At 46.2% G+C, this 22826-nt stretch overlaps 1 protein-coding gene and 1 non-coding gene across 2 annotated transcripts in view; both read right to left on the reverse strand.

Moving 5' to 3' along the window:
• LOC138570103 (prostatic acid phosphatase-like) overlaps positions 1-22826 on the reverse strand; it is a 406974-nt gene that overhangs the window by 187246 nt on the left and 196902 nt on the right. The window contains exons 6-7 of the mRNA XM_069648716.1: positions 18783-18881; positions 2071-2203 (exon numbers count right to left, since the gene is read on the reverse strand). Coding sequence (XP_069504817.1) covers positions 2071-2203; positions 18783-18881 — 232 coding nt within the window. The remainder of the gene's footprint in view (positions 1-2070; positions 2204-18782; positions 18882-22826) is intronic.
• On the reverse strand, positions 19498-19651 carry LOC138570467 (5.8S ribosomal RNA). Its single transcript, XR_011303516.1, has one exon. It is a non-coding gene; the product is annotated as a 5.8S ribosomal RNA (ribosomal RNA).

Here is a 22826-nt window from a genome sequence, read left to right on the forward strand (position 1 = left end):
GATGGAAACATTTCGATGGATATGTACTTTTAATATAAAACATAGAATTTCGATGCTTTTATTTTCGATGCATCTTTTTGGATGCATTGTCGTTTCGACGCATCTTTTTCGATGCAATGACCATAAACCCCTTTTAAGGGACTAATGGACCAGAGGACCAGCCTGCAGGGCCTAAAACTCTGTTGTTTTCTATCTTTGTATATCATAGTGTTTGTCCATATTATAACAAATGCACTGCACTACCAACCATTCAGTGGCCAGCATGCACAATTCAATACTGCTTTTGGCTGCCTACACACTTTGCATACACCAACATTTTATCTCATGCCTATGGAGTGAGACATAGCCACATTGCTGGTTTTGCTCCCTACAACCACAGATTTTGCCTTGGCTAGAATTTGTGTCGGGTTATTAAACCACTTCCCCAAGTGAATTTTCTCAAAACTTGTTTTGATGTAAATCAGCCACCTTATACATTTTCCTGAGGAGTGCAGCATTATATACCTGAGGGCCAGAGGTATTGTGAAAATGTCCCGTGCCTGGCCTGAGGGTGTGTTTGGGGGTGACTCAAGGGGGGGATACTACCCGCAACCCCTTACCCAATGCAAAAACCCCTGCAACCCCCCACCTTATCCCCTTATATTATTTATAATCCAAAACCAACCCAATACATATATAAAATAACTAAAATAATATAAAGGTCAATTGTGCAGGAGCTCAATTAGGACCACTACAATTAGATCAATTGTGCAAAAGGTCAATTGTAAAAGGTCAATTTGGATAATACCTGTAGAACAGTGTCCAGCCCTGCCGTCCTTCCTTTGCAAACTCTGCGTGTGTATTTTATTGCACACGCGCGTGCTTGAGAGCTCAAAGATGGTGGACGGACCTATTGAATGTTCTATCTGCTGAGTGCAGCGCCCAGCACAAAACATGTTAAACTATCTGAACTTGTACCAAGGAACCAATCTCGAACTAGAAACAAATACCAAACACATCTGCAAGGCATAGAAAGTAGCTCAGCCAGGGGAAGAGAACAAGGCCCTACAAAAGTCTCTACTGATCTAAAGTGGGTGCTGGAGGTTTGTGATAGCAGGGCGGCAAAGCATTGAGAGGTGGAGGAGAGGAGAAAGCTGAAATTGCTGGAGGGTATGGAAAATCCAGGAGGAGGTTAGGGTACGAAGAGAGCAAACGGCGCAGGAGGAGGTTGAAGGTGCTGCTGCAGGAGGAGGGGAGAATGCAGAAGAAGCTGGGGGAGTAGAACAACATGGGTGAATGGAGAGTCCTGAACAGCTTGGAAAAAAGAGAACAATAAGGAGGAGGAGGGTACTGAAGAGGTTGGAAGAGACCGGACAGCTATGAGGATAGGAGAGTGCTGAAGAGGTTGAGAAGGAGAACAACAAGGGGGAGAGGAGAGTACTGAAGAGGCTTGAAGAGGCGAATAGAGAAGAGGTTGGTGGAGGCGAGCACCAGGAAGGAGAGGAAAGATGAGAATAAGTTACAGGAGCTGAAGAACAGGAAGGAGTAGGAAGCGAGGAAAGAGACTGAGAGCAATATAGTCATGATGCATGAAGGGAGGAAGTACAAGTACTCTCAAGGAAGACGGGTTCTTATTTGAAGAAGGGGAAGAGGAGCTAGCAGTTAGACAGTGGGAGGTTCCCTGGAAGGATAGTGCTTAGTATCAGTGAGACACTAAAACGCCGCCAAGCAACCAGCTGTATGGGAGGAGGAATGAGCTTGTGTTGTAATGGCAAGGAGGTTAGCCGACAGATGGTCTGAGGGTTACATGTGAGACCTATAGACAGGCCCCAAGACAAGAATAAGAATCAGTTTGGTGAGAGGAAAAGTGAGACAGGCGTGGGTAACAGGATCAGGCCCATCAGGCACTTAGAGGCGCTCCTGCCCTACCAGACGTCTGTGTGGTTGTGTAGTTTTTCATTACTTTTGTTAGTATTGTTATTACTGTTAGATTGATGTTATGGTTATTTTGTGTTATTGTTTTTATTTAATTCTCTAATAATAGTTTGCATTTAGTTTTGACAAAAACACAAGACACTTTTGAGAACTTACCGCCCTGAAGACGTGATTTCTCTTCTTTTTTGTAAACACCAAACACTGCACTTATCGTGATTTGTGTCAGCTCCTTTAACTGTGTCCGAACTTTCGGGGTGGCCCATGCTGGTAATATCAGATTGTGTATCTCCTACAGGAAGCAAAGAATAATTACTTCATTACATGCTCTCCCAGGGCTGGTTTTTAATATTTCCTGCAGTCGAAAGTGTAAAAGGACACCCAAGCTCATCTGCTCTGCCTATTTTATATAAATAAAAGACATTAGATGGTCTCTGAACAAGGAAAATCTCTTAGAAGGGGGCATAATTCAAAGGGCAAACTCGTAAGAGCGAAGCACCGGTCAGAAAACCCAGTCCCTCCCATAATCAGAGTACTAGGATGAAGTACCATCATCCCAACCAGATATTTTCCATGCTACCATTGCGCATTATGTCAATTTACAACTAAGACAGTAGAATTCACACATAATAATGCCCATTGGCTAATCAAACAATTCACCACATGCCGAACTAAGACCTAAAAATACACTATCATTTGCCCTTACAATCTCTGGTAGATAGGCATGACAATCCGAACCATAACCACATGGGTTTCTGAGCACAGATCTATAATCCGCAATCAGAATACCCAAGCACCGCTAGTAAAACACTAACAGGAACATTCACTCGACGACAATGATTTGAGATAGTTCATTATTGAGACCATACATCCAGACAAAAGCAATTTGTCTACTGCCAACAGGTTTTTCAAACTAGAACATCTTTGGATTCATAGACTAAACAGCTACTCCACAAGCCTCAATGACCACATACATTGGTCGACACTTTTGCCCAGGTAATAGTTGGCTGTAATCCACCTGTGCAACCATATTTTAACACCTACCATGGTCCAGTTTCGTAGACAGTTATACAATTGACCGCAGCTTTTAACATTTCCAAGATGGCCACCGCGCAGCTTCACTGTAACAATCCCGTAACCGCAAACTAGTCGCTGTTAGTACCCCCTGTTCCATAGAACAGGTTACAGATGATGTGACTCGGCAGCAGGAACAATTAAACAGAGTGAACGGAGGATAGCACAGAAGCAACGCGCTGGTCTTGGAAGCAAGACCACGCAGAACAACACGGGTTAAAATCCGAGATCTGCGCTTAGAAACCGAACTGAAGTACGGTATTAGGCGAATTATAAAAAAACAAGTAAATACATTAAATAAATAAATAAAACAGAGAGTTTGCACCACCCGAGATACACACAGCAAAGGTGACACCAGCACCCTACAAACAGCGTAGCTCATGGCTGATTATCTTCACCTTCACCATGATACGAGTAATCAGCCGCATGGGCGACCACCAACCAAACAGGTAATACTGACACCAGTTGCCCAGAATAGAACAGCATTTTGCCATACTTCATGTAAGATTGAGTGACCTTAACACGAACTGTTCTTTGTCCGTTTTTCATGCAGGACTGAGATATGAAATATGAATTGGAGGCTAACACTGTCTTTGACACCCGTTCCACAATCACATCCATGTCTAACATGGCCCACTCACAAACTTATTTTCGATTCTATCCATTTTTATCTCTCTGCAATGCATAGGACTGTGGCCCCCAATGGAAGGCTTGGTGTAAACCCATGATTCCATTTATTGGAACAGGCAAACGATCCAGATTGCTACTCAAATTATAACCTGAACTAATGTTAATTTGAAACAGGTACCTATCAATTCAGAGTTAGTATGCACTGCATGATATGATATATGATAGGTTATTTATAATGGGCTTAGCACCCAGAGGCTTCTAAGTGCGGACCCGGGGATCGAACCTGTGTTGCTCTGTGTCGTCTTGCTTCCAAGGCGCACATGTTGCCCCTGACCTATCCTCCTGACACAATACATTGGCAACACATTTCTATATTTAACAAAACAGTAGCTTATTCTGACATAGGACATTCTTATGTTTTTAGAGATGTTTCCTTTTCCTATCATCAGCACACAATCCAGAATTGAGGTGCTGCCTTTACTTCACTTACGTCCTGATGAAGGCTGGGCTTTCCTCTACACCATGAGCCATCTACCCGAAACTCAAGCATCTTGAGTCGATGTATCTCTCAGATTTTAATCACACATTACTATTTGTTTTGCAATGTTAATTTTTAATCAGATTTATGTATGTAAAAATCACACCAAACCACAGGTATATTATAACTCAGCATTTGGCATATGTTTGTAAGAATTGATGTCTTGTATAGTATATGATATGGCATTTATAACGAGCATGTACACAAGTTTCTAAGCACCACAAGACAAGTTTTTCTAGGCGCGACAAGACAAGCAGGGGAAACAGAGGGAGGACAAAACAATGATTTTGCTAGGCCTTGTGTCATTCAAATCGTGTAAGTGCAGGGAAATGGAAGGGAACAAGTGCCAGGGGGGGGTGGACGGAGAAGTGCAGGTAATCAAAGTGCAGTCAGCGGACAGCTCAGTAGGGTAAATCAGAAAGTGCAGCCGACGGGTGACTCATAAGTGCAAAGAGAATGGACTCTAGGCTTACAGATACAGACCACAAGTGCTGGGGGAGCCAAGAGGCAGTGCGAGGTGCAATTGGACATGCAGGGACCTCGGCCCAAGATCAGAGGATGGCCAGTTGACCAGTGTGTGGAGCAGACAGGTCATCAGCAAGGGAGAGGAAGAGAGAAAGCAGAAGTGAAGAGGAAGATCTTGAGTTGCTTCCGGAAACAGAAGTGGTTCTGCTCAAGTTTTTTATTTTTTTATTTTTTATTTTTTTGCATTTTTAAAGCGCTCACACAGCCCGTGGGCATCAAGGCGCTGTTACAAGAATTGTTTGTTTTTTTGTCTTAGTTGCGTATTTATAACGCGCTTAAACACCCAGAGGTTTCTAAGCGCGGACCCGGGGATCGAACCTGTGTTGCTTCGTGTCGTCTTGCTTCCAAGGCGCGCACGTTGCCGTTAAGCTAGCCTCCCGGGACAGATAGAGTCAGGTAGGCTGTTCCAGAGGGAGGCCCTAGCAGAAGATAGAGATCTGCCCCCAGAAAAGCGACTGACCCTCAGAGAGTTGGAGGTGTATGAGTGGAGAGCTCAAGAAGGGAGATGTTTAGGAAGAGAGAGTTGGAGGTAGTGCAGGCCAAGTCAGCAGAAAGCCTTGTGGATGATGCAAAGTGTCTTGAACTTGATCCTTGCCACCACTGGGAGCCAATGAAGAGATTTCAGAGCTGGAGAGATACGATCCCTGGGCTTGAGGCCAAGCACAAGTCTTGCAATTCTGTTCTGGATAAGTTGTAAAGGACAGAGAGTAGAGGCAGGAAGAAAGAGGCTGTTGCAGTAGTCCAGCCTAGAAAGGCCCAGAGCTCTAGAGAAAGTGAGCTTCTGGGTAAAAGTGAGGACAGGAAGAATACCGCTGAGGAGGTGCAGCTGATCGTTTTTGACTTCTTAGAGATGTCAGAGATGTGAGGAGAGAAGTAGAGGCTGGGGTCAAAGATGACCCCAAGGTTCTTAGCCTCACAGGTATGAGCAAGAAGAGAGCCCAGAGTGGCCAGCCAGAGAGAGAGAGAGGAAAGGTGGGAGCTGGTGTTCCGATGAGGAGGATCTCAGTCTTACTGGCATTGAGGTAGAGATAATTGGTGGCACACCATTCCTGAATTGCGGACAGTCTGAAAGGAGTGAGGGAGTAGAGGCGGCCAAGCGGAGCCTGAAAGAGAGCTGGGTGTCATCTGCATTACACTGAAAGTTGGAGCAGAGAGAAGCAATGCGGTGGGCAAGAGTTTCCAGGTATTGGGTGAACAGCCAGGGAGAAAGGTTAGACCCATGGGGAACACCACAGGTAGAGGGAGAGATAGAAGAGAAGAAGGACCCCAGATGGACCTGAGAGGATCGATCAGTGAGAAAGGATGTCAGCCAGGCCAGGGCCTGATCAGTGTTACCCAGGTTATCACGGAGGTGATTGAGCAGGATGGCATGGTTGACTGTATCAAAAGCAGATGAAAGATTGAAGAGAATGAGGACAGAAGGAAGGTTAGAGTCAAGGTTAGAGAGCAGGTCTTCACGGATGTTCAGGAGAGTAGTTTCCATGCTTCTGGCCGCTCTGAAGCAAGACTGGTGTTCATGAAGACAACCAACAGATTCAGTGTGCAGATTAAGCTAGGAGATGGCCAGTTTTTCCAAGAGTTTGCCCAGGAAAGGAGTGATGGAGATTGGGCAATAGTTAGCCAGAGAGGATGGATCGGCAGAGGGCTTCTTAAGGAGGGGGTGCACAAGGGAGTGCTTAAGGGGGACGGGAATGTTCCAGTGGCAAACAAGTGATTACATAAATCGGCCAAAGCTGGAGCAAGGGTGTTGATGTGGTCCTTGATGGCTCTGGATGAACAGGAAAGAACCTGTTTTGATGAGACTGTCATAGATCGGACTTGTCTAGAAACGTTGACAGGGGTGAACAAGGGAAAAGAGGAGAAGGGAGGAGATCCAGCCACAGGCAGGCCAGGAGTGGAGGAGGAGGAGGAAGAGAGGGTGGACAGGATGTCCTGATATTTAGTGATGAAATTAGTAGACCAGGCCGTACAGAGTTCCTGGGAGGGAACAGGAGAGGTAGAGCCTGCAGCAGGATTGGCCAGCTCTTTACAGAATTTTAAGGGTTTGTCTGAGTTGTTAGATGCCGCAGAGACGCAGGCTTGGATGTGTGCTCTCTTCTTGGCGAGGACAGAGAGTCTGTACTGCCTTTGGAGCAGGCGGCGGGCCAGTTTGTCAGAGGATGCACCTGTTGCCCTCCATTTCCTCTCAGTCACCATGCACTTGCATTTGAGTGTGACAAGGTCAAAGTCGTATCAAGAGTTGCACTTGGATTTGGGCTTTAAGCAGATCCTCATTACAGGGGCAAGTACATCAAGAGTGTCAGTGATCGAAAGATGAAGTTTAGATAGGGCTGTGTCAGGATGTGAGTAAGCCAAAGGTGCAGAAGGAGGAGAGAAAGTAGCGGCAAAAGCCTCAACTGACACATGCTTCATGGGTCGGATGACCGAGAAGGTAGGTGGCAGTGCTGGAGTCGGCCTGGCCTGAGGGGTAGAGAGAGAGAGAGAGAGAGAGATGGGGGGAAAGGTGAAAGTGATCACTCCAGGAGAGAGGGTTGTCACATTGTTGAAAATGTTTGTGTTGCGTATGACAGATACACAGCAGCATTTCACATTGGTTCAATACAAAAATCAGTTTTGTTAGGCAGTAGTGGAATGCAATTTCCTTAATTCTGAATTGATATACCACTGTATGACTTTGACCTCTGCGTCTAATATTTCAGATTCAATCCAAATAAGTGTACATTCATTTACCCTATATACTCAATATAATGTATATCGTAGAGCACACAATCAGAGGGAACTCTGTTGCTAGTGTGCATTCACAATGCACATGTGTGCTATGATGTGCCTTTGTCTAAGTAACCCATGTTCAGTGGGCAAAGTGAGCCGTGCTCAATCAATGAGTTGATAGCACATGTTGTTGTCCAGGGTGAGATGATGTGTGAGAGTTTGCGTGAGGGTGGTCTTAGGGACTTGAGAGCAGTGTTGTACAGGGTGGTGTGTCTTTTTGAAGCATGGAAGAGAACTGTTTGGAAGGATTATGGCATAATGTGGGCTCTATGTCTTTACCTTGGTGCCCAGTATATCAGTATATCTTAGCATCGGTTTTGCAGTATTGTTTTTTGACATGTGTACAGAATGGGCAGAGACCCTTATGTTCCCCTTTGCACCGTGTATTTGTCTGCATGTTTAAGAAAAATACTACACTGATGCGAAGATATACTGATGTCTCAACATCAATGTAAAGATGTCATGTGTGGATCCAGGAAAGTGGGAACAGAAATACACAAAGAAAAGGTCACAATCCCATATCATCTGGACATTCATGGTGTTTATGAATGTGTCTTTAAAACGACAACTGCTTCACAAACTTTGGTGGAGCAAGTGAAATCTATGGTATAAATATTACTTTTACTGCATTAACATTTTCTTCATCTACGAATGAAAAGTCTGTGGATACTTGCAGCATCGGCTGTACTGCGAATGTGACCCAGGGAGAAATACATCTCAGTTTTTACTGTCTCTCGTGACAACTTTTCTAATCGTGTGTGAGAGTGTTTTACTAAACCTTTCTACGAGGCGGTTTGTTTGTGGATGAACTATGGAGGCCCGGAGTGTCTTTATTTGTAATACCTTCATATTTCCTCCATGACTTTCAAAATAATCTATGTCCCCTGTTCACCCAGAATCTACCTATCTGTTTAAATGTGGGACTTCCACTGTCAAGATATTTTGGGACATGTTTTTCTTAATGAGAAATCTTTTGGATACCAGGTTTCATAATCAAATAATCAAAGATGATCAGTGTTTATCTGCATCCACTTCTGGATGAATCCAAGAGCCCAATACTATCCATAGTGATTAGTTAGAAACTGACCTTGATCACTGGTAATGGCTGCAACAGAGCCTTCTGTATATGCTTGTTTTTGGATTTTGGCAAATAGGACAAGTCTGGCAGTAGCATTAGATGATATATAGTAACCCAGGCTCATAACATTTACTAATCATATGGTCTTGTGTTTGGCCATACCAAGATTGGCAGTGTTCACTTGTTATGTGCATGGGCTTACTTTATCACTGCTTTTGGAACGGGCTTGGGTACCAGCAACTCATTTCAAGTTGGTCCGTTTCCTTTTGGATTTCATTTAACTATATTTGAGTGGTTGCACTTCCCTGTGAAGAACACCAGTTCTTCTTGAACCCTCTCCCTATATGGTTTAATTGGGGCAAATGTATGTTGTAAGAGTGGATCACTTCATTGGATAACTCTGGGGCCTTCCAATCAGGAGTGGGTGTTTGATTAATAGAGGGCCCCACAAAGGGTCTCTGTCTATTTCTGATCTTTCCTTTTTCTTTTCACTTTATCGGAAGCAAAGTATTGTTGCACTGCCATCATCACTCTGTCTTTCCAGAGATTTTACCTTTTCCACCTCTGGATATCCAATTGTATCACAGATAAGTCTAACCCCTCTATCAATTCATTGTATCCCCAAAGCCAGTTTCGAAAAATTAAACAGGTCCACCTCACATTTCCTCTTTAGTCCTTGTCTATTAAGTCGGCTCCAACATCCATACATTTCTATAACGCAAGCACCTACCATAGCTATTTCGAATTCCTCTATAAGCACTTGTTCATGGGGTAGAATCCGATACGTTTATGAACTTGAGCAGCTACTTTGATGAGTGAATGCTAGTGGAATCAACCTGACAAACCAGAGCAGAACTCCTGTCTTTCCAATATTTTCACATTCTGAGCATTGAAAGGTTCCCATTTTCTCATTGGTGGATTGGGTCTTTAAGTCAAATTCCATCCCATCCCACTCCTAACAATGATGATGTTGGACATGGAATGGAACATTTTAAAATACTTTGTTTTAAAAGTATAAGAAAGTGTTTCTTTGAATGACGTTGGTCTTCACCTTCATTGTCAGCATTTTGAGTGACCAGATTCTTATTTGACCTTTCCCCTCAGTCTTCATGGCTGCATGGGATAAAGTCTCTTGTGGTTTTGACTGTGTCTCTGATATGTAGAACTACAATTCTCAGGGTATAGTTCTCTCGGTTGCTTACCAATGCCTATCACTACTTGCTCTCATGCCCCCAGGTGCAAGATTCATAATGTTCAGTTCTCTTGATTATTAATTGCCTGCATCACCACGCTGAGTTGGATTCAGAAGTTGGTAGAGGTATTTTGAAAGCAGCTTCTTCTACCTGTTACAGGGGGCTGGCTGGTCTTTGGTTCTCTGGGACACCGTTCAGGGGCTCCTGCTCACTTGTCAGCAGTTCTCAGTTTGTCAGCTTTGTCGGTACTCTTTCCATCAACCTTCCAAAAATAGGCCCTTCTCCCCACCTGACAGGTAGACTTTCTCAGAGTCCTAGCTTCATGAGGCTCTGTTGGTCATGTATTTTCAATCTGCTCCACGTCAGCTTGTAATCTCTGGCCTTCGTCCATTTCTGTCCCCGCAGCTTTTCCGGTAGGGTCCGATTCTAACAGTCTTAGGAAAAATCATTCTCTACTCCGAATGGTAGTTTTGTAAACAGGGCTGCTTCATGACAATATCCAAGGTTTTTCGGAGGTTTTCAAAACCTCACTAACTTAGTAGTGAATCTGCACTAGTTGGTAAAACATATACAAATGTATTTATTTCATTTTTATAAAAGCGGAGCCCAAAGGGCCCTTAAGAATAGGTGGGCCTCGTCAACATATTTCGCTCAAGCATGAAGATTTGTCAAGACTGCAGTTCTTTAGAATTCAAGTCCTTCACCAAAAAAACATATTTAGTGAAAGATTGTGTGCTAAGATGATCCTGATCTAGCATTGTAAAATGATCCATTTCAATAATAGGTTAAAGGCAACAATGTGAAAAGCAGCAGACTGATCCAGCAAAACCACAGGTCTTTCCAGGCCTCTATCATTGTGAAAGTGTGCACGTGATTTTGTAGAGCTTAGGAAACCCCTGATATTCCAGGATTTTTTACCAAATTGTGAATCCTCCCTATTGAGCATTTATCTGTAGAGGGATTCTGTTGATTGCATATATTTCTGGTGGTTATTAAATTGTTCTGTGTTGGAGACATCCTTAATTTAGTCAATGTAACTTCCCCGTATTTATTTTCTCTTCCCATGTTTGTCATCCACCTGGCCTCTAACTATCTGGGCTTAACTCCAGAACTCTGCAGGTTCAAGCACATACCACAGGGAAGGGTGTGTTGGAACCCATGCCTTTTCTTTTTTTTGATAACACATTTTATTATTTTTCCATCTTAACATCACAAAGCATACATTCTTCTCTTCATATAAACATTCAACCTAGAGTGACCAATGAAACAGTCCTTGGTTAGGTGAAAGAAAGACAAGAATGCAAAGAAAAAAGAAAAGAGAAGAAATGTCCATTGTATCTCACGCTATATGCCAAATTGGATTACTTTTGTACACTGTGCCTTATCATCCATTGTTCAGGTTGGTACAGTCATTGGGCTTCCTCCCATTGATTCCATATTTTGTCTGCTTTGCTTGGACACCCCCTGGCTGTATATACTCTTCATTCTATTACGATACATATGTTGACGTCTGTCACCCATTGTTCGTACTGTGGCGTCATTTCCGAGCCCCATAATTGTGCAATGTTCCTTTTAATTATTGCTGCGGTCGTCGATAAGAGCAACTTCTCGTATTGAGACGCTTCTCCCTCCTCCTCCACCCCCAGCAGGAGTAGCTTTGGGTCTCTATGTATCGTTCTCCCCAGCACCCGTGAGAGCTCATCGCAATATTTTTGCCAGTACTGTTGTATATGATTGCAGTCCCACAGTATGTGGAAGAAGGTTCCCTCCTCTCTCTTACACCGTAGACAGTGTGGGTCAGTTGTTTTCCCCCAGCGAGATAGTGCCACCCTTGGGTAGTAAATCCTGTGTAGTATTTTAAGCTGAATAAGCCTGAGTCTGGCCGAAATGGCCATCTCCCGAGGGTACATGAGGGCCTCCACCCAGTCTTCCGGTTGTACAAATCCTATATCCCTTTCCCATTTGCTTTTTAGGCTGATTAGTTCGGTGGTGGCAAAGGACGTGATTACATTATACATGGGGGACGTGACATTAGTCTCAATATTTGCCTCAACTTTGTTTCTTTCGAGGGGGGTGCTTTCGGCCATTTCTTCTAGTGCTGGAAGGTGGGCTTGTAGGGCATGCTGCATCTGCACATATCGGAAACGTTCAGTGCTTGGGAGGTTAAATCTGGATTCTAGGGTGTCAAAGGATACCAGTCTGCCCCCCTCTACTATATCGCCCACTGTGCTGATGTTGTGTTGTAACCATATACGCCACCGCGGAAGCTTGTTTACCTCAGGTAGATTCCTGTTATTCCACAGTGGTTGTAGTGGGGTGATTTTTTCCCTCCCATCCCAGGAACTTGTGTGTGTCCTTCCAAACTCGGGCAATGTGTGATAGCATAAACTGTGGGGTTGAGTTGCAAATCGCTTTGTAAAGCAGTTCAGTTTTAGGTCTATCGCATCCTCCGGCACTCCCCAGTCTATTGTGTGGCAGTGCGTGTGTCCTCATGCAGTAAGTCGTTAACCACTGCCATTTGGCTAGCCCAATAGTAGGACTGTAGGCGGGGGAGCCCTATTCCCCCTCCCAAATGGAGCGCTGGAGTGTGCCCAGTGCAATGCGTGGGTGTCCATGATTCCAGAGGAGTTTCCTTAGTGCGTTGTCTATCTTTTTAAATTCGTTCACTGGGTTGTGTAATGGGGCATTTTGCAATATGTATAAGAAACGTGGGAGAGCCATCATTTTGAATAATGCTGCCCTTCCAAGTAGGGTCAGTGGGAGAGAGACCCAGTGCCTGATATCTTCTGTGAATCTGGTTGTTATCGGATGGAGGTTATTGGTCACATATTTGCTTAAGTCGTTAGTGATTTGTATGCCAAGGTATTTAAACTGCTCGGTTTCTATGCGAAAGGGACAGTTAGCTGGTGGTATAAAAGTTGTGGTGCCTATTGGGAACAGCATTGATTTGGACCAGTTTACTCTTAGTCCACTGAAAGCACTGTATCTGTCCAGTATGTCTACAATCATGGAGCAGGCGTGGTGCAGGTCTTTTAAGTATAGAAGCAGGTCATCCGCGTATAGGGAGACTCTATCCTCTTGCCCGTCTTCCCACTGAACACCACACTAGTCCGGTGACGTTCTCAATGCCTCTGCCAGAGGTTCCATAGCCAGGGCAAATATCATGGCTGATAGGGGGCAACCTTGTCTGGTTCCCTTCCCAAGTTTGAAGGTTTGCGATAGCCACCCATTCACCCTCATTTGTGCCTCAGGGGGTTCATATAGAAGTTTCACCCAGCTCAGGAACTGCTGACCAAACCCCATCCAACGCATTATTTCCCAGACTGCCTCCCAGTACGGTGAGTCGAAAGCCTTCTCAAAGTCAATCGCCAGTACAACTAGGGGGCCTCGGGTGGTGGGCGCATTTTCTATTACTGTATGCAGCCTACGAATGTTCATGCGGGTTGACCGTTTCAGCATAAAACCCCACTGGTCGGGGTGGATTAATGTCGTGATGACCCATTGTAAGCGGTTGGCCAGTACCTTTGCTAGTATTTTGGTCTCACTATTGATGAGTGAAATTGGTATCAGCTACAGCGGTCTGGCGGCTTGTCTGCTTTGGGAATCACTATTATCGTGGCTTTCCGGAGGTCTGCCGGTAGGCATCCCCGTTCTTTGGACTGTAGGAACATTTGCAGTAGGTGGGGGGCAATCTCGTTCGTACCAATTTTACGCCACATCTCAATCGGGAAGCCAATTGGCCCTGGTGTCTTTCCCGTCTGAAGTTCCGACATGGCTGCTATCAGTTCCTCCTCTGTAATATCTCTCTCAAGTAGAGCCTGCTGTTCTGTGTTGAGCGTGGGGAGGGTTATGTCATTTAGTATCGAGCTATTGATAGGCGATATGGGAGACCTGTATAGCTCTGTATAGTAGGCTGCGAAGCCCTCGGCTATGTCTTGGTCAGTCAGTAAGGGTTCAGTTCCTTCTGATCTTATTACTCTGACCTGGCCGCTGCCTATTTCACATTTTTCTAACCATGCCAGCATTTTGCCGGCCTTATCACCGGTCTCATATATTCTGGCTCTCATCGTCTTATGCGCCTGCCTAGCATTGTCTAGCGCAATATTCTGTAAGCGTTTTTGGGCAAGTATTAGTGCTCTATTTGTTTCAGGTTGGTCTAGGGCTAGGTGGCTTAGTTCAGCCTGGGTCACTTGCTCTTCAGCTTCTGATAATTTCTGTTGGTGTTTCTTTTTGTGAGCAGCAGACCATGACAATATCTCGCCCCTCAGTACCGGTTTGAGTGCCTCCCACAGGATCCCAGGGTCAACCAACGAACCCGTATTTAGTTCAAAGTATGTTTTTGTCGTTTGTTGTATTTGCTCCAGAAAGTCTGAGAAGCCTAGGTAGTAGTTTTTAAGCGCCAGGAGGGGGGCAGACGTGGTCTAGCCATGTTAAACTCGATTAGCAGGCGGGAGTGATCTGATATGCCTCGCGGCAGCAGAGTTGCCCTTGAGGCTCTGTGAACATCTGGTCCCGGCAGAAAGAAATAGTCTAATCGCGATAAAGAGGCGTGTACCCCTGAGTGAAAGGAGTATTCCCTCGTGTCTGGGTGCAGGTCCCGCTACACATCCCGCAGTCCCATTGCCGTGGTGAACGCTGCTAGTTTGGTTCGGACAGTGGGGTTTCTTCCTCTTAAGTGTGAGCGATCCATCCCCACTTCCATGACTTTGTTGAAGTCGCCCCCAATTATTATTAGGTCTGAATTATCTCCCGAGATCAGGGGTGTAATGTCCTGTAGCAGTGTGGTGATCAGTGTAAGTGGCGAGTAGATCCCGAGCTGGGCTATAGTTTGATTCCATAGTGTTCATGTGATAAATGCGTATCTGCCGCCAGTGTCTTGGGTCACCCGTACCATGGTCAGGGGCAATCGTTTGTGTATTAATATAAGTACCCCATGAGAGTCTGTGGTGAACCCAGAGTGTATTGCAATTCTGTATTTGGTGCGTTTGAACAAGTTACATGTGGTGCCTGCTAAATGTGTCTCAGTTAGGAAGACTACGTCCGGTGTGTGCCGATTGAGGAGTTGTGTAATAAGTCGCCTCTTGATCCCACCTCTCATCCCGTTAACATTCCAGGTTAGGAGTCGCAGAGTTCTGACATCTGTGTTAGCAGAGGCCATTTAGTAAAAGGTGAGGAGCCGACACTGGTTCATAGCACCGTGTACACGTGTCGCTTGCTGGTAGTGTTGAGGCAAAGCGTTCTGGATTTAATCTCTGGACCCTTTTCCCAACAAAACTGTCATTAAACAAACTTCCCATCCCCCACCCTATACTCCTTCCAACCCGAAGCATCTGTCGGCCAAACATTCAACAACAAGTCTCAGCTAACAGCAGCTGAGTAAGCCCACTAACAAGTAAACTAGTTGGGGTTGTATCCCTGTGTGTAAGTTCCAGACATACCCCGGTGCGATGGCACAGGGGGGCACACCAGGGGTAACGGGGGGACTTCCGTCTGGGCTGGCCGCTTGACTGTGTGTCTCTTTATGGCTATTCTGTACAATTGTTCAGCATTAAGTTAGTATACAGTACCTTGAACCTCATATAGTAGGGTGTTGGGGGGTTCCTCTTCTCACATATTTCAGGAGTCAGTGCTCTTATCCTTGAAGCTGTTGTGCGATTCCCGGTGCTGGTGGTTGTTGATCAGGCGGTTCAGGACCCGGCCGGGCACGGAGTGTTCTGTTTCTGTTGCCCCTTGTTGCCATCCAGTCTCCCCCAATGTGTTGCTCCGCCCATTTCCAAGCCTCTCTAGGGTCGGTGAAGTGGACTGTTGTGCCTCCATGGTAAATTTTGAGTTGGGCAGGGAACATCAGGCCGTATTTCACCTTGAGTGATTGCAGTTGTTTTTTCAGTTGGTCAAACGACTGTCTAGCCTTTTGCACTTCCCTGGTATAGTCTGGGAAGAATGCTATTTTGGAGCCATTGTAGGTGAGAGTGCCTTATGCTCTCGTGGCTTGGAGCAGTGCATCGCGATCACGATAATTCAATAGTTTGGCAATCATTGTGCGAGGTGGGGCACCCGGCAGTGGACGGCCTGTCGGTACCCAGTGGGCTCGTTCGATGGAGAAAAAGTTAGAAAACGTGTTTGCCTCAAACATGTCTGTGAGCCACTGCTCCAGAAATAGCTCCATATGTGGGCCTTCTGCTTTCTCCGGCAAACCCAGGATTCTAACGTTGTTCCGCCTTGATCTTCCCTCGTTCTCATCTACTCGCTCCTCCATGGTTTTCAAGCATGTTGTGACTCTGGCCAGGTGTTCTATGTTCCTTATTCCATCTTCCGCATCAGATATGCGTTGCTCTGCCGCTCCGGTGCGCGATGTCAGCTTCTGGAGGTCATGTCTCAGGAGGGAAGCGTCCGTGCTGATGCCGTCCATTTTCTGCTCCATGGAGGCGTGCGAGTCAGCTATGGCCGCCATGATGTCCTTTAGTGATATCGTGCCCTCCGTTTCGCCCATGATGTCTGTTTGGTCTTGTTCCGGCTGGCCGCATGTTGTCGGCGTGGTAAATTGATCTATGCTGCTGTGGGAGATTAGTCTTTTGCATTTGTCCTTGCCCATGTTGAATGTCGATGCGTGGGCGTCTCCGTCTCGATTGCTGTGTTGTTTTAGAGGTTGGCTGCGGCTCCTATAATGCTCTCCTAGCGCTTCTCTAGTTTGGCGGTGAGTGCTTGGTCTGGGTGATGCGGGTGCCAGGCGTTTCCCGTGGCCACCAGTCCTGGCTGGCTGTCTGGTGGAACCATGGTTCGTTCTGTTGCGGCAGGGTTTCAGGTTTGCAGGTGCAGTCGTCTGTGCCCCCTTTCAGTACACTAGTATCATCAGGGTGGTGCGGTCGTGTGTCGCGCCTCTCCTGGTGGGGCTGTTATGCGGATTGCCCCCGACCAGTGTGGGTGCTGTGCGATTGCAAAGGGGGGGGCAATTTCTGCTCCTTTCTCTTCCTGCCACAAGCGACACTCAGTTGCTGGTTGCCTTCTCCCGATTTCCAGCCCTCTGTCCAAATGTTACGAGCACGTGAAGCGCCTGTGTGTGCTGCAGTTCATGCATACGAGTCCTTGCAGGGCTTCTTTATTGTCCACACTGAGGCCACTTGGGACAGATTGCCGAACAATATCACCATGCGCCCTAGGTGCGGGCCAGCTGCCTCGTTCAATTTTAAGCTGTTTGTTCCAGGGGAGGGCCAAGGGGTCTCCCGCTGTGTACGCCGCCCCAGTTGGAAATCTAGGACAGCCACCCCAGTCCAGGTCATGGCTGGGTCTGATTAGAGCTGTCTGGCTTTCTCCCGCTGCCTCTTTCCCACTGTTCCGGCAGAAACTCTCCCTGTGGGCGCCCCGTCTTCTACAGGCCCCCAAAGTACACGGGCATAGGTGTGTCCTGTCTCCCGGGGTGTCTCTTTAATCACGGGCTCCTCTCCCCAACCGCAGCGGCAGAACAGTCCTCTGTGCTCCACCCAGCGCAGTCCCTTCTCGGCTCTGGGTGCAGCCACTGTCATGCGGGCCGGAGGTTGACCTGCGCACGGGGGCCTGTCTCCTTTTGTTCGCCGCGGTGTGTGGTGGGTTTCCCACCTGCCTTGTTTCACCAGCCAGAACCTCTCCACAGACCACACGGGGGCCGCCGCCCGATATCTATGCTGCTTTACTCAGCTCTACGGTCCGGGGGACAGTCGCAGATCTCTCAGTGCGACTTCCTGCTGTCATGCTTCACTCGATGAACGCGGCCATTTTGCTTGTGCGATGCTGCAATCGCGTCGCCTCCTTCCCGCAGCTCCGTACTCGCTCAAAACGATGCGTTTTGGGCTGGAATTTTAACCATGTGCGCTCGGGGCGCTTACCTTCCGGAGGATATGCGTTTTAGGCAGATTTACCACTCGTAGCAGGCTATTTATTCAGGCTGTTTGTTGCGGCCGCCGGAGCACCAGGGACTCACGTCCACATTGCTCTGTTGCTGGCCACGCCCCCTTGAACTCATGCCTTTCTTAAAGAAACCACCAAGTTGTCCCGGGAGGATAGCTCAGCAGCAACGTGTTAGCCTTGGAAGCAAGACGACACGATCCCCGGGTCCATGCTTAGAAAACTCTGGGTGTTTAAGCATGTTATAAATACGCAACTAAGACAACAAAAACAAAAAAAATTACGCAACTAAAAAACAAAAACAATTCCTGTAACAGTGCCTCGATGCCCGCGGACTATGTGAGCGCTTTAAAAATGCAAATAAATAAGTTGACATCCCAGAGAATGTTTGTGGTTTTGTGTGTAAACAGATGAAAGTGTTTGCTTGCGGCCATGTCTGTTGGTGTTTGTGTGTCTGTATGTGCCTCCATGCCCTGTGTGTGTGAGTATATGAGTATATTTGTGTGCGGCCCACTTTTGTGTGTAAGTTTCTCTGTGCGTTGGTTACATGTGTCTGTGTATGCATGTGTGGGCCAATTGCCCTATAAAGCCACACTCTATAGTTTATTAATCTGGAACCAGTGATTCACTGACCAGCACCACATGGCATGTCATTCAGCACCCATTGCAGATTGGTGAGTACAACGTGGCCCAAATCAGCAGCATCCTGCAGCCTTATTAAACCCCATCCCATTGCATGCTCAGGACGCTCTGTAAAGGCATAATGGCTAGTTCCCTATGCCAGAGTTGAACAACACCCCATGGCATAACTGAGGGTGCTTTTTGCCGCACTGAGCCATGTTGCTATTGATATTCATAGTGGATTCATACTCTCAGTATCATCCGCTCAAAAGAAATGTAAATACATACATGATTCTCATCAGCAATGTGTTGCAATTATTGCAATTCCACTTGTCACATTTCATGTTGTTCTTTATTTGGTGCATAGCGCAGCGTGACTCTTCTAAAATCAAACAAACATGCTTTGCCCTTTCTCTGCACAAACGAATAGCATTGTGTAGGTCAAGACGAAATCTGTGCACATTAAGTCAAAAGTTATGAAAATTCATTGTTTACCTTTAAGAGATTAAATCCCACTGCTGTTTCCACTACACAAAATACATGTTGAATAAGGTGTACTTTATACCTCACAAAGTAAAGCATCATGGACCATCCACACTTTTGCTTTTTGAAACATTAGGTCTGCCTCGTAGCCGGTGAAATTGTAAAAGTTCTTTTTAATTTCCTGAAATGAAAAGAAAATAATGTCTTGTGTCCAATGTTATTGATACAGTGCGTAATGTAAGCATTTGACACTTTTCATGACACTCTGTTTTTGCAGGTATCAGAATTGAGGCAGAGGGACATTGGAAAACCTATCCACGATCACACCATGGGCCATGTTACCGAAACATTGCACCGGTGCAAGTGCAACATTGCATGGGATTAGCAACAGGGCAAAGCTTGCTCTATTTCTAAGAACATGGGGCCATGTTAGAAAACAGTAGCACCATGACAAGTGAAGTTTGACATGTTACACACACCAGGGCAAACATTTCTGTAGAGCAAAAAAAGATACATTTTCATTGCATTTTTGCACCAGGGCAAAGTTTACCCCAGTGCTAATACCATTCTGTATGGGCAAACTATGCCCTAGTGCTAATACCGTGCAAGTTTGCACTTGCACCCGTGCAAAGTTTCTCGAATCTGGCCTTATGTGGTCAAATGAGAAAAACAGGATTTGGACACAATGGGCAGATTTACGAAGAGGCTACAAATTTGCAAATGGATGCAATGCTGATCACAAACACGAAAGTGACTCTTGCAATATACAAACACACGTTCATTTTTTTTATTTTTAGCGACCCTCAGACAGGCGTAGCCCCGGGAGGAACCCGGGGCCGCAAGGTGCGTTCGAAATGTCGATGATCAATGTGTCCTGCAATTCACACTAATTCTCGCAGCTAGCTGCGTTCTTCATCGACGCGCGAGCCGAGTGATCCACCGCCAAGAGTCATAATTCTCGCAGCTAGCTGCGTTCTTCATCGACGCGCGAGCCGAGTGATCCACCGCCAAGAGTCGACACACGTTAATTAAGAAATGGAAAATTTACTGAAGAACAAGTGACAGATTGCAGTGCAAAGCTAAGTAATCGCAACTAAAGATTTCATATCATATGTACAAAAATGCAAAGCAGGACTTAAAGGATGATAAGAAGGTGCAAAACTACCACCATCTCAAACTGGTGGTAGGTCTGGGACGAGTATCTGTACGGGCACCAAGAAAAGAATGTAATACACTCATAATCATTTTATGGGGTTTCAGTGATCCACTAGGCTGTATTTCTAAATTGCTCATCTAAACTCTTTTAAGTGCTAGTAAGCTTATCCACCGTTTCCTCTGGTGTTCTGATGTGTGTGTAGCTGTATTACATGGCTATTCATGCTAGTCAAGGAAAACCTATGTATCACTTTGGCCTCTCCATTCCTGAGCTGTGAGTGCTTGACCTCTGTAACTATGGCCTCGTCTCTCCTCAGAGAAATTGATGGAGCTGAAATGCTGATTGGCCATGTGTAATGATGAAAGGAGCAAATTAAGCAATTAAGTGCATTTAAAAATGAAATGCATGGCACGTCCCCTTTCATGGCAATGTATTATTTTGCGAGCAAACATACTTTTTCAAAGTGAAAGACGACAGATGACATTGCTCTAATGCAGCGGTCTGCAACCTTTGGCTCTCCAGGTGTGAATGAAGGAGTGGGTGGGCACCGCTCATCATCTCATGTACTATACAGAAATTGTTTATGAACAGTGTGTAAAATAAATGTAAACACATTCAATGGAGCAGGCCAACAATATCATCCACGCACAGGATGCTCTAAAATGTAACTGTTATATGGAAGGACGGGGTAGTGGGGAGCAGGCGGTTACCCCGTGGTGGTGAATGGACACTTATAGACAGCTGAAAGGGCTGTGATATTTAGCATTGCAAGAACAAGATAAGAGACTCACTGTTACATGGACAGGTCAGCAAAACAGAACCTTCACTAGTACACGTTTCAGCTTTCTCTTTCCTAAACACTGAAATATATTCCAGAATGATAAAAGAACTATTTTGACACAAAAGTGGAGATGGGGGTTCATTAATTCCACTAATTACTTCATAATGGGGCCTAAAACTCACTTTATCGCCCTCACTGAAACAACAAACTATCCCTCTGCTGTTTTTGTCTCTAGGTGGCGCTGGTGTGCCGCTTATCTAGGTAAAGAGACAGAGAAGAGGGTAGCCCTAATCTAACTCATTACACGGACGGCGGTGGACCAAGGTGCTATTAGCACCTTGGTCTATGCCGGTAAAATACCGGCACCGCCTTGGTGGAAAGGGGAATTACCTCCCTATTCCAAGGTTGGTGGGGCGGTAATTCCCCCTTCCCCCATTGCCCTTCCCCATTCCCATTTTTGCCCCATAGGGCATAATGGGAATGGGGAAGGTGCTAATTACGGCACCGCAAATTGCGGTACCGTAATTAGCTCCCTGGTCCCTTTGCGGGTTGGTTTTTAACGCCTGCAAAAAGCAGGCGTTAAATTCTCCAACCTGCAAAGGGACCTCGTAGTAAGGCGGTAAGGTTTTACCGGTACCGGTGTAATGAGGCCCTAAGTCTCTTAAATGACAGTTCAAATGAATGATACCCTATCTGTCCAAATATTTAGGCACAAGCTTTAAAAGTCTTCACTGTGACGAAGTTCCAACTCCAGGAACGGGATAGATTTACTTACATCCAACTACGCCACTGGTGCTCGCATCCCCAAACCTTGCAAGCAGCAACACGCCCTCCCACTGCCCTGGAACTCACCCTAGAAGACCTCCCGGCCCGCGGCAGCGTATCCACCCTGTACAGACGCTTTCTAAGCGACTTCTTGACCACAAGAACCCGATGCATGGCCCAATGGGAAGCGGACCTGGGTCACCCGATAGAGGATCAAACCTGGGTGGACATATGGACCCGAACTCATACCGCATCCACCTGCATCACCAACAGGGAATGCGCATACAAGATCACGCTACGGTGGTACTATTCGCCCCTCAGACTTCACCATATGAACCCCCAGATAGACCACTCTTGCTGGAGAGGATGTGGCCTCCCGGGCTCTTTCTTCCACATGTGGTGGGACTGCCCGAAGATCCAACCATTCTGGAAGGCGTGTCTAGGGTCCATCTCACTAATTACCGGAACGACGATTCCCTTGAAACCAGAACCGATCCTGCTAGGAGCTCCAATCCCCGGGATCTACCCGCGCTCCAGACCCAGAGCGAAACTACTAACTCACTGCCTACTGGCAGGGAAAACGGTGGTGGCCCGAACCTGGAAAACTCCGGAAGGCCCCCACATTGCCCAATGGTGGACCAAATTATGGGACATTCTGATAGCGGAGAAGGTGACGGCAGCACAAGCGGGGACTCTACATCGCTTCCAGAACATCTGGGCCCCAGTGCTGGAATTCGACCAGCGCTTCCCCGCTCTAACCTATAAACCCACCAGGGCCCTCTGGATCTTAACAAACCAGGAGAGCCCGGAGGAAGACTCATAATCGCTGAGGCTCAAGCCGGACTGCCCGGGAAGGGGGAGCCCGCCCACAGAGCCTATGGGACGGACGACCCAGGGAGGAGGGTGGAGAGAGAGGACGCAGGGGGGGGTTAAAAGACTGGGGGTCAACTTGCCGATATAACCACTGCATATAATGTCTGTATTTATCATTCTGCCTTGATTTAAAATAAACAAAGTTAAAAAAAAAAAAGTCTTCACTGTGACGTCAAGGCTAATGACACTGGGGGAGATACGATGGGCCTGATTCACAGAGCATTTTCCTATGGTGTTGGACCATTATAAAACACTTCTGTGAATCAGGCCCAGAATACCTTTATGCTTCCTTTTATGTGTCTACTAAAACATAGAAAGATCTGTGACATACTAAAAAGAAGTCATGCTCATTTGGCATCCTCTAGGTATGTAGATGTTCAATGTATTATTTCTGTTTTCGTATCTTATTTTATACGCCGATTTCGCCCTGAAGAAGGACCAATCGGTGTCCGAAATGCATTGGCCATTGTTGTCTGCCTGACTGTGAATTCAATACATAATTTGTTCCACCATTTTATGCTAACAGCATATATTAATGCTTGCAAAGATTA

Source organism: Ambystoma mexicanum, chromosome 2q (genome assembly GCF_040938575.1).
Source record: "Ambystoma mexicanum isolate Mex_15411 chromosome 2q, UKY_AmexF1_1, whole genome shotgun sequence".
NCBI lineage: Eukaryota > Metazoa > Chordata > Amphibia > Caudata > Ambystomatidae > Ambystoma > Ambystoma mexicanum.